The 13,554-nt window shown below is 28.7% G+C and overlaps 1 protein-coding gene across 3 annotated transcripts in view; it reads right to left on the bottom strand.

The window, feature by feature from the left end:
* The window catches only part of pear1 (platelet endothelial aggregation receptor 1), a 55,645-nt gene that overhangs the window by 18,093 nt on the left and 23,998 nt on the right, over positions 1-13,554 (bottom strand). For 2 of the 3 annotated variants that reach the window (XM_079625130.1, XM_079625129.1), the window contains exon 2: positions 467-574. In XM_079625130.1, coding sequence (XP_079481256.1) covers positions 467-573 — 107 coding nt within the window. In that variant the 5' untranslated portion in view covers position 574. Of the gene's footprint in view, positions 1-466; positions 577-13,554 lie in introns of all 3 variants that reach the window. The other variant, XM_079625128.1, reaches the window with a different exon arrangement.

The following is a 13,554-nucleotide window of genomic DNA, read 5'->3' as shown; positions in this document are numbered from 1 at the left end:
ACTTTCTTGAACTTGTGATGTCCAAAAATGTCCGACCACCTTAAAATGAAACTGAATCTTTCCAAATAATATTATTGTAGTAGAAATTATTACCAATAAAGGGTGAGTGGTGACATCTATTTAAATAAACTAAAATGTCACAGAAATACAATAGAACAAGACATTGACAGACTAATATTCTTACACTTACTGTATTGAAGATATTCTCATAACCTTTAAAGTATATTGTCTGATGCATTTTTGCTACATGGGTAACTTTATCCCATTTTAACAATATTTAGATGATTTAGTTTGAGTTAAACTAGGAAACAAGACATATATTGACTGGGAACTGGATTTTTGCAGTGTTGTTGTTTGACTTGCAAAAAATGATCTACAACAGCAGTTTTTGCTGCCAGCATGCAGTGGAGCAGATCAGCTGTATTGGCACTGACGTTCTGAGCTCTATATTGGACATGATGCTTACCTTTCCCATAAGCTGCAGACATTTGGATCCCGGGGGTCCAAAGACAATGACAGTTCACACACACAGCCCAAGACAAACAGGACCACACAGATCTCCGCCGTCTTCATCCTGCAGTAAGGAGAAAAACAGTCAACTGCCTTATAAAACATTAACACTCTGCCCCTCAGAACTGTTGATGTGACACTGCAAGACCAGTGCAAAGCTCTCCTTCCATTTCAAGACATATTGAAGCCATCTGGTTTTATTTATGAGGATGCTTTAGGCACGCTGTAGGAAAGGGACAGACAAGTCTCCCATGGTGAAGATTTCTGAGACTAACACCAGCTTTATGAGCATATGCTCTCACACACACATACACAAAACACACATACAGTCTTCGGTATACTATTCTCTTCCTCTAGTATAGGAAAACTGTGAAGCCTGGAGTGTCACATGCAGAACCTTTCATTGTCCAGACACTTTTAGAATTGTGTCTATTAATAGGGTCTGCGGAAATGTTCAGAGAGAAAAAAAGTAAGAATAAATAAAACACACACACTATATATATATATATATATATATATATAGTTATATATAGTTATATATAGTTATACTGTATATAGTTATATATGTATAGTTATATAGTTATATATAGTTCTAAATGAACGATTTTTGGATATCATGAGATTCTTTTTTTTGTTTAACAGATATAAATATTTCCCAGATAATGTTTTTAATCACAAATGAAATTTAAATTAAAATATATAGCTGCCTTTATATTTTAAGAGAGGGGTGTCTTCCAAGGGGACCATCATATTTGGGGGTCCATGGCATCAATTTTTTATTTATTTTTTTACAACCCCAGGTCTAGTAGACCTTATGAGTGGAGGAAACTCTTTAAAATTATATTGAATCATAAATCAGCACTGTCAATTTTGTTTTGAGAACAAATAAACAGTTAAATAAAACAAAAAAGTAAAATTAAGTCTCAGTTCATCCATGCACAACTCCTATAAAACTAGACACAAACAGAAAGAAAGAGACCAGAACATTCTGGGTAGATGACAGGTTTTCATTAAAGAGCTATCGGATTTTATAGGTTCCCTTACTGGGGTGGAGTATATTATCCCTATTCTTTCTGTTTTTTTCATTCTTTTTTTCCCTTTAAGGGCTTCATTAGAAAAAGAGTTTGAGGCCACATTAGGATTCCTGTGAGCTGAGAAACTAGGAGCATGTTTAATGAGCAGTGCACTGCGACAGAGCGTCTGTGACAAACAAGTGGTTTAAATCTACTCTGAACCTGAGGCTGCGTTAATTACATTTACGTCTAAGTAAACAACAGTTTTATGCTGGAGCAGATGAATGTTTTGGAAAATGCATACTTGTCTCCAGCAGGGTATTTGTATTGTGTAAGGATGCTGACTGCTCAAATGCTACATCAATACAAAATCCATCACATAAGTTCATGACACAAGCAACGTTAATATAAAAATATTCTTCTTTGCTCAGAAAGCAGGTGCTACATCAACAAAAAGCGAACTCAAAAACAACTGGAATTGGTCTGTCACGATTTGGTTTTGTTTCATGTTCCTGTTTTATCCCTGTTCTAGTCATGTGATCCAGCCATGTGTTCTGTGTTGTCATTGTTTCATTGTTCACAGGTGTCCCTTGTCTAGTCATTAGTCCTTGTGTATTTAAACCCTCATGTTTGCCTTGCTTCATGCATGTCCATGTCCATGTCCATGTCCATGTCCATGTCCATGTCCATGTCCATGTCCATGTCCATGTCCAGCCTTTATTTTATGTTTTGTAAATTAATTGCACTTGGGTTCTCTAACTTGCCTCCAGTGGACCATCCTTACATGGTCTTACTCCCAGAATAAGTTTTATTTGATTCAACATTACAATTAAACTTCATTGCAGTAAACAATAAACATTTGTATTTTAATATTTAGAATACTACCACACGGTTCCTGACATAAACAAAAAATGACTCTTGATTCAGTAAGTAGGAGAGTTGTGACCTCATTATTGTTTTTGAACGATTCACTGACTGATTCAAGCCACTAACTTAAGTGTGTTTTGTCAATCTTTTTTTGAGCGATTCATTAAAAAGAACTGGTTCATAAGAGTCATGTGTGCACAAATTGGACTTTACGACTTGTATTGTGTTCGTTCGTTGATTTAAGTTGCATAAGTTTTACCGACTGTCACCAATGCCAAGTAGATTTTAAATTACTGTTGTGAATGTTTATTTTTTTGTAGCATTTCAGAGGCAGCCTGGAGCCCTGATGACCCATAAGACTAAAACCCATAAGTTTGATCGTTCTTGCTAAACTGTTGCAGTGCTTTAAAAGGTGCAGTATTAAACCATGAGCTGATTTTAATGAGCCGAGCAGATGCTGTGCCCATACTCGACTGCTTTCATGTGGACAAATTATGGGGAGGACGCATACACGACACAAACAAGAAGGGAGAGAGAGTGAGGGAATTCTTTCATCATCATTTTGTTTGCATCTGACACCGAGGATTGGTGCCACATTAAAAATGAGTACCATACGGCAGGATATTTTTAGGGGACACGCTCACTAATGGAGCTCACAAATGTCAAACGCTCCACATCTGAGTAGTAGCATGAGTGAGAGGGTGCTCTGAAAGCCCAAATCAAAGATGTTCTGTCATGTAAAAGCCCCACAACGCTGTTCCTGGGCGAAGATAAGAGCATAATGGAAAATGAAAGAAAACGCATGTAGTCATCTGCCTCTGGCTGGGTAAAACACGCTGTCCTCGTGTTTGGGAAGAGTGCTTAAGTGAATAGGGAAGAGTGCTTAAGTGAATATGAAAGCAAATAATTCACGCAGATATGAGCTTTTCATTCAACTGTATATTGTAATTCCATGGTTTGATTCTGTACAACAATAATTTAAAACTTATACAATTGGGAAAACTTTATGTGTGTTCACGACAATTGGGAAACTTTGTGTGAGTTCACGCCAGTGTTTACTAATTAAAAACCAGTGAAAAATGACTCAGTTGAACCGGTTCTTTTTTAATGTGTTAGTCAATAAGATTCACAAAACAGCCTTGAATCAATACGATTAATAGATACTTAATGGTTTGACATAATAATTAATAATTAATGGTTTGAATTAGACTCACTCAGTTAGTGAATCATACAGATTTCACAACTGACTCCCTCAATGAACCGTGAGTCCTTTGTTTGTTACGTCTGATTTGGAATAAACGGGAACTTTCTGGATCTATATTTTAGGTTTGTCAGAATTACATCAGTCTATTTCTGATTGGCTGAATTTGTGAATAGCATATGATTTATACTTAATTTATATACTACATTTTCTATATTTTCTATCTAGGCTGTTTGTTTTTTTGTCCACACAGACAAATATTCTTACAAAACAAAGTAGGCTATAGTATCAAATTAGAACAAATACAAGAACAACAGTTTATATAAAACATCCTTCAATATAGCATATAGCAGTGTTCGTTGTAATTTTTTTAATAAAAATCTATGCATTCAATGAACTGAAGCACTTCTGAATGAACAACCATCTTTATCGAGGGATTCTGTTATTTCTCAACTAAAAAGTAAAGTCTCCTATGTTTAATTTTAGAAGCTTATGGCTCCAGTAATTTTTTTTTTGTCTGGAGCCCTGCTTTGGCGGTAGTGTTGCATCTCATGTTGTTTTTTAAACATCTCACCATGTGCATTGTGGTTTAAGACACTGTGTCAAGTTAAAAATAGTCATTTGCTCTGTTTTATTTAGCATCTTATGTAATCAGCCCCCTGAAACGTGGCCGATTGAGGTCAGATGAACCTTAAACTACATTACATTGCACATTTTTTTCATACTACATTTGGAACACAAAGAAATGTAAAAAAAATAAAAAGAAACGAACATGCAGCACAGTTTCTCGAAACTGATTGAGACAAAAATTACGATGGAAATTACATGCTAAATTGTGATACATCATTTACAAAATATTGTAATGATTTATGATTGTTTCATTGTTCATCTGGATTATTAAAGGAATAGTTCACCCAAAAACTGACACTTTGACGCTTCAAAAAGTTCATAAAGAGATTGTGAAAATAATCCATATGAGTTGAGCGGTTTAGTCCAAATTTTCTGAAGAGACTCGATCACTTTATGAACATATTTCATTTAGTCTTTTATTCACATCAAAGTCTTACAGGTTTGGAACGACATGAGAGTGAGTAATTAATGACAGAATTTTCATTTTTGGTTGAACTATCCCTTTAATGTTTGTTTAATGAAGGATAGAAGCCGACAGTCGTTTCTATTTATAGGTGTGCCTTCTATGACCTTTCTCGTTTTGCCTGCTAAAATTCAACATGATTTTCCCAGCCCATTAGAACCAAGGAATAAAGATCTGCTTGTGACAACAAAGGAAATAACACATTATATCTCCCAGTCTATTTCCCTCATCCACATTGTTTAAATTTGCGCAGCTCGAGTGAAGCTGACGTTGAAATCCATGTATGCTGACAAACTTAGGGAGCGGAGAGATGGTCTCTGTGCATATATGCTCTTGCTGATAGGCAGATATATAATTGTATGTACAGTCACCATCTGGCTGTCGCGACAGTCTGAGGCAGAGCAAAAGGTTTGTTCGAGAGCCTGCTGTTCTGCCAGTTCACAATTCCTTCATATCGAATGCATCTTGCTGCTTTTCTCCCTGGCCCTGTATCTTTCCCGTTGGCATGCTTTCTATAGTATGTATTGTTCACCTCAGGCTTTTCCTGTATAATTAAAAAAAAAAAAATCCTGTATAACTTAGACATTTAGAAATCATGCCATATAATTGCTATAATTCAGTAGATAGATTCAAAATATCTATTTTTCACACCTCCTCAGTAAAAGAAACACACATACATAGAAACCATACTGTTTTTTACAACAGGATATTGAGTGCCTTGGGCATTTTTCATTTTCTAACTTTTTACCTTCATTTATTTTTGCTATATCGGCATTGAGACCGTTTCAGAGACGCCAGGAACCATTGCAGTCTTTTGCAAAAGCCAATTTTGTCCCTCCACCTTATGAAAACTTCATGTTTAAAATGAGGGAAAAGAGCTCTCTGCCCTACTGGCTACTTTTCTCTAAAAGAATCGCTACATTTTCAAAAAGAATCGCTACATTTCTGAAAAAGAATAGCTACTTTTCTCGAAAAGAATCGCTACATTTCTGAAAAAGAATAGCTACTTTTCTCGAAAAGAATCGCTACATTTCTGAAAAAGAATAGCTACTTTTCTCGAAAAGAATCGCTACATTTCTGAAAAAGAATAGCTACTTTCCTCGAAAAGAATCGCTACATTTCTGAAAAAGAATAGCTACTTTCCTCGAAAAGAATCGCTACTTTTTCAAAAAGAAACTGCTACTTTTTCCAAAAAGAATCGCTACTTTTTCCAAAAAGAATGGCTACTTTTTCGAAAAGAATCGCTACTTTTTCCAAAAAGAATCGCTACTTAAAAAAAGAATCGCTACATTGTCAAAAATAATCTCTACTTTTTCGAAAAGAATCTCTACATTCTGTTATTATACTATAACAAACATATTTACACTGTAATAAATTTATAATTACATTATAATAAATGTAAAACTACACTGTAAAATATGTATAATTACACTGTAACAAATTTATAATTAAAGATTTTAAACATTTCTTCAAAAGAATCGCTACATTTACGAAAAAGAATCGTTACTTTTTCCAAAAAGAATCGCTATTTTTCTTCTATTAGACTGTGACAAACATATTTACACTGTAATAAATGTATAATAACATTGTAATAATGGTTTAATAAAATTTTTATAAATTGTATAATAACTTTGTAATAAATGTATAATAACATTGTAATAAATGTATAACTACATTGTAATAAATGTATAATTACATTGTAATAAGTGTATAATTAAATGAATAATTACATTGTAATAAATGTATAATGTATTTATGAAAAAGAATCGCTACTTTTTCGAAAAGAATCGCTACTTTTTCCAAAAAGAATCGCTACTTTTTCCAAAAAGAATCGCTACTTTACCCAAAAAGAATCGCTACTTTTTCCAAAAAGAATCGCTACATTCTGTTATTACAATGTAACAAAGATATTTACACTGTAATAAATGTATAATAACATTGTAATAAATGTATAATAACTATGTAAAAAAAATTATAATTATATTGTAATAAATGTATAATTACATTGTAATAAATGTATAACTACACTAGTAAATGTATAACAACATTGTAATAAAAGTATAATAACATTGTAATAAATGTATAATTGCATTGTAATAAATGTATAATTACATTGTAATAAATGTATAACTACATTTTAATAAATGAATAATTACGTTGTAATAAATGTATAATTACATTGTAAAAAATGTATATTTATATTGTAAAAAATGTATATGTATATTGTAATAAATGTATAATTACATTGTAACAAATGTATAATTACATTTTAATAAATGTATAATTACATTGTAATAAATGTATTACTACATTGTAAAAATTGTATAATTACATTGTAATAAATGTATAATTACATTGTAATAAATGTATAATACAATGTAATAATTGTATAATACATTGTAATAAATGTATAATTGCATTGTAATAAATGTAGAACTACAATGTAAAAAAATTATAATTACACTAACAAATAATTTAAGAATTTAAACATTTCTCGAAAAAAATCGCTTCAATTTCAAAATGAATCGCTACTTTTCCCAAAAAGAATAGCTACTTTTTCCGAAAAGAATCGCTACATTTATGAAAAAGAATCGCTACTTTTTCGAAAAGAATCGCTACTCTTTACAAAAAGAATCGCTACTTTACCCAAAAAGAATCGCTACACTTATGAAAAAGAATCGCTACTTTTTAGAAAAGAATCGCTACTTTTTCCAAAAAGAATCGCTACTTTACCCAAAAAGAATCGCTACTTTTTCCAAAAAGAATCGCTACATTCTGTTATTACAATGTAAGAAAGATATTTACACTGTAATAAATGTATAATAACATTATAATAAATGTATAATAACAATGTAAAAAAATTATAATTATATTGTAATAAATGTATAATTACATTGTAATAAATGTATAACTACACTAGTAAATGTATAACAACATTGTAATAAAAGTATAATAACATTGTAATAAATGTATAATTACATTGTAATAAATGTATAATAACATTGTAATAAATGTATAACTACATTTTAATAAATGATAATTACATTGTAATAAATGTTTAATTACATTGTAATAAATGTTTTATTACATTGTAAAAATTACATTGTAATAATTGTATAATAAATTGTGATAATTGTATAATTGCATTGTAATAAATGTAGAACTACACTGTAAAAAATGTATAATTACACTGACAAAGATATAATTAAAGAATTTAAACATTTCTCGAAGAATCGCTACTTTTTCGAAAATAATCGCTACTTTTTTAGAAAAGAATCTCTACTTTTTCGAAAAGAATCGCTTCTTTTTCCAAAAAGAAGCGCTACTTTTCCCAAAAAGAATCGCTACTTTTTCCGAAAAGAATCGCTACATTCTGTTATTACAATGTAACAAAGATATTTACACTGTAATAAATGTATAATAACATTGTAATAAATGTATAATACCAATGTAATAAATGTATAATAACAATGTAATAAATGTATAATAACATTGTAATAAATGCATAATAACAATGTAAACTACAATGTAAAAAAATTTATAATTACACTAACAAAAATATAATTTAAGAATTTAAATATTTCTCGAAAAAATCGCTACATTTTCCAAAAAGAATCGCTACTTTTTCCAAAAAGAATCGCTACTTTTTCCAAAAAGAATCGCTACTTTTTCCAAAAAGAATCGCTACTTTTCCGAAAAAGAATCGCTACTTATTCCAAAAAGAATCGCTACTTTTTCCAAAAAGAATCGCTACATTTCCGAAAAAGAATCACTACTTTTTCCAAAAAGAATCGCTACTTTTTCCAAAAAGAATCGCTACTTTTCCGAAAAAGAATCGCTACTTATTCCAAAAAGAATCGCTACTTTTCCGAAAAAGAATCACTACTTTTTCCAAAAAGAATCGCTACTTTTTCCAAAAAGAATCGCTACTTTTCCGAAAAAGAATCGCTACTTATTCCAAAAAGAATCACTACATTTCCGAAAAAGAATCGCTACTTTTTCCAAAAAGAATCGCTACTTTTTCCAAAAAGAATCGCTACTTTTTCCAAAAAGAATCGCTACTTATTCCAAAAAGAATCGCTACATTTCCGAAAAAGAATCGCTACTTTTTCCATACACTGTAAAAAAGATATTAACACTGTAATAAATGTATAATAACATTGTAATAAATGTATAATAACAATGTAATAAATGTATAATTACATTGTACTAAATGTATAACTACACTGTAATAAATGTATAACAACATTATAATAAATGTATAATAACATTGTAATAAATGTATTATTATATTGTAATAAATGTATAATAATATTTTAATAAATGTGTAATTACATTGTAATAAATGTATAATAACATTGTAATAAATGTATAATAACAATGTAATAAATGTATAATTACATTGTACTAAATGTATAACTACACTGTAATAAATGTATAACAACATTATAATAAATGTATAATAACATTGTAATAAATGTATTATTATATTGTAATAAATGTATAATAATATTTTAATAAATGTGTAATTACATTGTAATAAATTTATAATTACATTGTAATAAATGTATAATAACATTGTAATAATTGTATAATTGCATTGTAATAAATGTATAAGTAAATTGTAATATTACATTGTAATAATTGTATAATTGGATTGTAATAAATGTAGAACTACACTGTAAAAAAATGTACAATTACACTAACAAAGATATAATTTAAGAATTTAAACATTTCTCGGAAAAATCGCTACAATTTCAAAATGAATCTCTACATTTATGAAAAAGAATTGCTACTTTTTCCAAAAAGAATCGCTACTTTGTCGAAAAGAATCGCTACTTTTTCCAAAAAGAATCGCTACATTCTGTTATTACAGTGTAACAAAGATATTTACACTGTAATAAATGTATAATAACATTGTAATGAATGGATAATAACAATGTAAACTACAATGTAAAAAAAATATAATTACACTAACAAAAATATAATTTAAGAATTTAAATATTTCTCGAAAAAATCGCTACAGTTTCAAAATGAATCGCTACATTTTCCAAAAAGAATCGCTACTTATTCCAAAAAGAATCGCTACATTTCCGAAAAAGAATTGCTACTTTTTCCAAAAAGAATCGCTACTTTTTCCAAAAAGAATCGCTACTTTTTCCAAAAAGAAACGCTACTTTTTCCAAAAAGAATCGCTACATTTCCGAAAAAGAATCGCTACTTTTTCCAAAAAGAATCGCTACTTTTTCCAAAAAGAATCGCTACTTTTTCCAAAAAGAATCGCTACTTCTCCGAAAAAGAATCGCTACATACACTGTAAAAAAGATATTAACACTGTAATAAATGTATAATAACATTGTAATACATGTATAATAACAATGTAATAAATGTATAATTACATTGTAAAAAATTTATAACTACACTGTAATAAATGTATAACAACATTGTAATAAATGTATAATAACAACATTGTAATAAATGTATAATTATATTGTAATAAATGTATAATAATATTTTAATATATGTATAATTACATTGTAATAAATTTATAATAACATTGTAATAAATGTATAATAACATTGTAATAATTGTATAATTGCATTGTAATAAATGTAAAATTAAATTGTATTACATTGTAATAATTGTATAATACAGTGTAATAATTGTATAATTGGATTGTAATAAATGTAGAACTACACTGTAAAAAAATGTACAATTACACTAACAAAGATATATATAATTTAAGAATTTAAACATTTCTCGGAAAAATCGCTACAATTTCAAAATGAATCTCTACATTTATGAAAAAGAATTGCTACTTTTCCAAAAAGAATCGCTACTTTTCCGAAAAAGAATCGCTACTTTTTCCAAAAAGAATCGCTACTTTTTCCAAAAAGAATCGCTACTTTGTCGAAAAGAATCGCTACTTTTTCGAAAAGAATCGCTACTTTTTCCAAAAATAATCGCTAATTTGTCGAAAAGAATCGCTACTTTTTCAAAAAAGAATCGCTACGTTCTGTTATTACAGTGTAACAAAGATATTTACACTGTAATAAATGTATAATAACATTGTAATAAATAAATAATAACAATGTAAAAAATATATAATTACATTGTTATAAATGTATAACTATACTGTAATAAATGTAAAATAACATTGTAATAAATGTATAATTACATTGTAATAAATGTATGATACATTGTAAAGAATGTATAATTGTATTGTAATAAATGTAAACTACAATCCAAAAAAAATTATAATTACACTAACAAAAATATAATTTAAGAATTTAAATATTTCTCGAAAAAATCGCTACTTTTCCCAAAAAGAATCGCTACTTTTCCCAAAAAGAATCGCTACTTTTCCCAAAAAGAATCGCTACTTTTTCCAAAAAGAATCGCTACTTTTTCCAAAAAGAATCGCTACTTTTCCCAAAAAGAATCGCTACTTTTTCCCAAAAAGAATCGCTACTTTTTCCAAAAAGAATCGCTACTTTTTCCAAAAAGAATCGCTACTTTTCCCAAAAAGAATCGCTACTTTTACGAAAAAGAATCGCTACTTTTTCCAAAAAGAATCGCTACTTTTCCGAAAAGAATCGCTACATACACTGTAAAAAAGATATTAACACTGTAATAAATGTATAATAACATTGTAATAAATGTATAACTACACTGTAATAAATGTATAATAACATTGTAATAATTGTATAATTGCATTGTAATAAATGTTTAATTAAATTGTAATATTACATTGTAATAATTGTATAATACATTGTAATAATTGTATAATTGGATTGTAATAAATGTAGAACTACACTGTAAAAAAAAATTATAATTACACTAACAAAGATATAATTTAAGAATTTAAACATTTCTCGGAAAAATCGCTACAATTACAAAATGAATCGCTATATTTATGAAAAAGAATTGCTACCTTTTCCAAGAAGAATCGCTACTTTTACGAAAAAGAATCGCTACTTTTTCCAAAAAGAATAGCTACTTTTCCGAAAAAGAATCGCTACTTTTTCCAAAAAGAATCGCTACTTTTTCAAAAAGAATCGCTACTTTTTCCAAAAAGAATAGCTACTTTTCCGAAAAAGAATCGCTACTTTTTCCAAAAAGAATCGCTACTTTTTCAAAAAGAATCGCTACTTTTTCCAATAAGAATCGCAACTTTTCCAAAAAGAATTGCTACTTTTTCCGAAAAGAATCGCTACTTTTTTCGAAAAGAATCGCTACATTCTGTTATTACACTGTAACAAACATATTTACACTGTAATAAATGTATAATAACATTGTAATATATGTATAATTACATTGTAATAAATGTATAACTACACTGTAATAAATGTATAATAACATTTTAATAAATGTATAATTACATTGTAATAAATGTATAATAATATTTTAATAACTGTAAAATTACATTGTAATAAATGTATAATAACATTTTAATAAATGTATAATTACATTGTAATAAATGTATAATAACATTTATTAATATGTATAATTACATTTTAATAAATGTATAATAATATTTTAATAACTGTATAATTACATTGTAATAAATGTATAATAACATTTTAATAAATGTATAATTACATTGTAATAAATGTATAATAACATTTTAATAAATGTGTAATTACATTGTAATAAATGTAGAACTACACTGTAAAAAAATTATAATTACACTAACAAAGATATAATTAAACAATTTAAACATTTCTCTGAAAAAATCGCTACAATTTCAAAATGAATCGCTACATTTATGAAAAAGAATCGCTCTTTTTTCCAAAAAGAATCGCTCTTTTTTCCAAAAAGAATCGCTACTTTTTCGAAAAGAATCGCTACTTTTTCGAAAAGAATCGCTACTTTTTCGAAAAGAATCGCTACTTTTCCCAAAAAGAATCGCTACTTTTTCAGAAAAGAATCTCTACTTTTTTGAAAAGAATCGCTACTTTTTCCAAAAAGAATCGCTACTTTTTCCAAAAAGAATCGCTACATTTCTTCTGTTATTATACTGTAACAAAATTTATTTACACTTTAATAAATGTATAATTATATTGTAATAAATGTAGAACTACACTGTAAAAAATATATAATTACAATAACATAAGATATAATTAAAGAATTTAAACATTTCTCGAAAATAATCGCTACATTTTCAAAATGAATCGCTACATTTATGAAAAAGAATCGCTACATTTTCGAAAAGAATCGCTATATTTTCGCAAAGAATCGCTACTTTTTCAAAACGAATTGCTACTTTTCTTCTGTTATTATAGTGTAACAAACATATTCACACTGTAATAAATGTATAATTACATTGTAATAAATGTAAAATTATATTGTAAAAATTGTATAATTACATTGTAATAAATGTATAATTACATTGTAATAAATGTAAAACTACACTGTAATAAATGTATAATTGCACTGTAAATTAATTATAATTACACTAACAAAGATATAAACATTTCTCGAAAAGAATCGCTACAATTTCAAAATGAATCGCTACATTTATGAAAAAGAATCGCCACATTTTCGAAAAGAATCGCTACTTTTTCCAAAAAGAATCGCTACTTTCGGTTTTAATGCTGGCACATAGGGGTATCATACACACAGGACACATGGCATTGATCAGATTTCCTTCTTTCCTTTCCTGTCCTTCTCCACAACTGCTTGGGGCCGCATGCTAATTTAAGGAGAAAATATTAGTCATTATTTGGAACGGAGGGACACAGGGAAAGAAAAAGAAAAAGAAAATGAAAAAAGAAAAATGAGCCATCATAAAAGACAGCCAGAAATAGAGGGAAACAAAAAGAGGGAGAGGGAGAGAGAGAGAGAGAGAGAGAGAGAGAGAGAGAGAG

This window comes from Phoxinus phoxinus, assembly GCF_949152265.1.
Source record: "Phoxinus phoxinus genome assembly, chromosome: 10".
NCBI lineage: Eukaryota > Metazoa > Chordata > Actinopteri > Cypriniformes > Leuciscidae > Phoxinus > Phoxinus phoxinus.
This window is presented reverse-complemented; position numbering and strand designations above follow the sequence as displayed.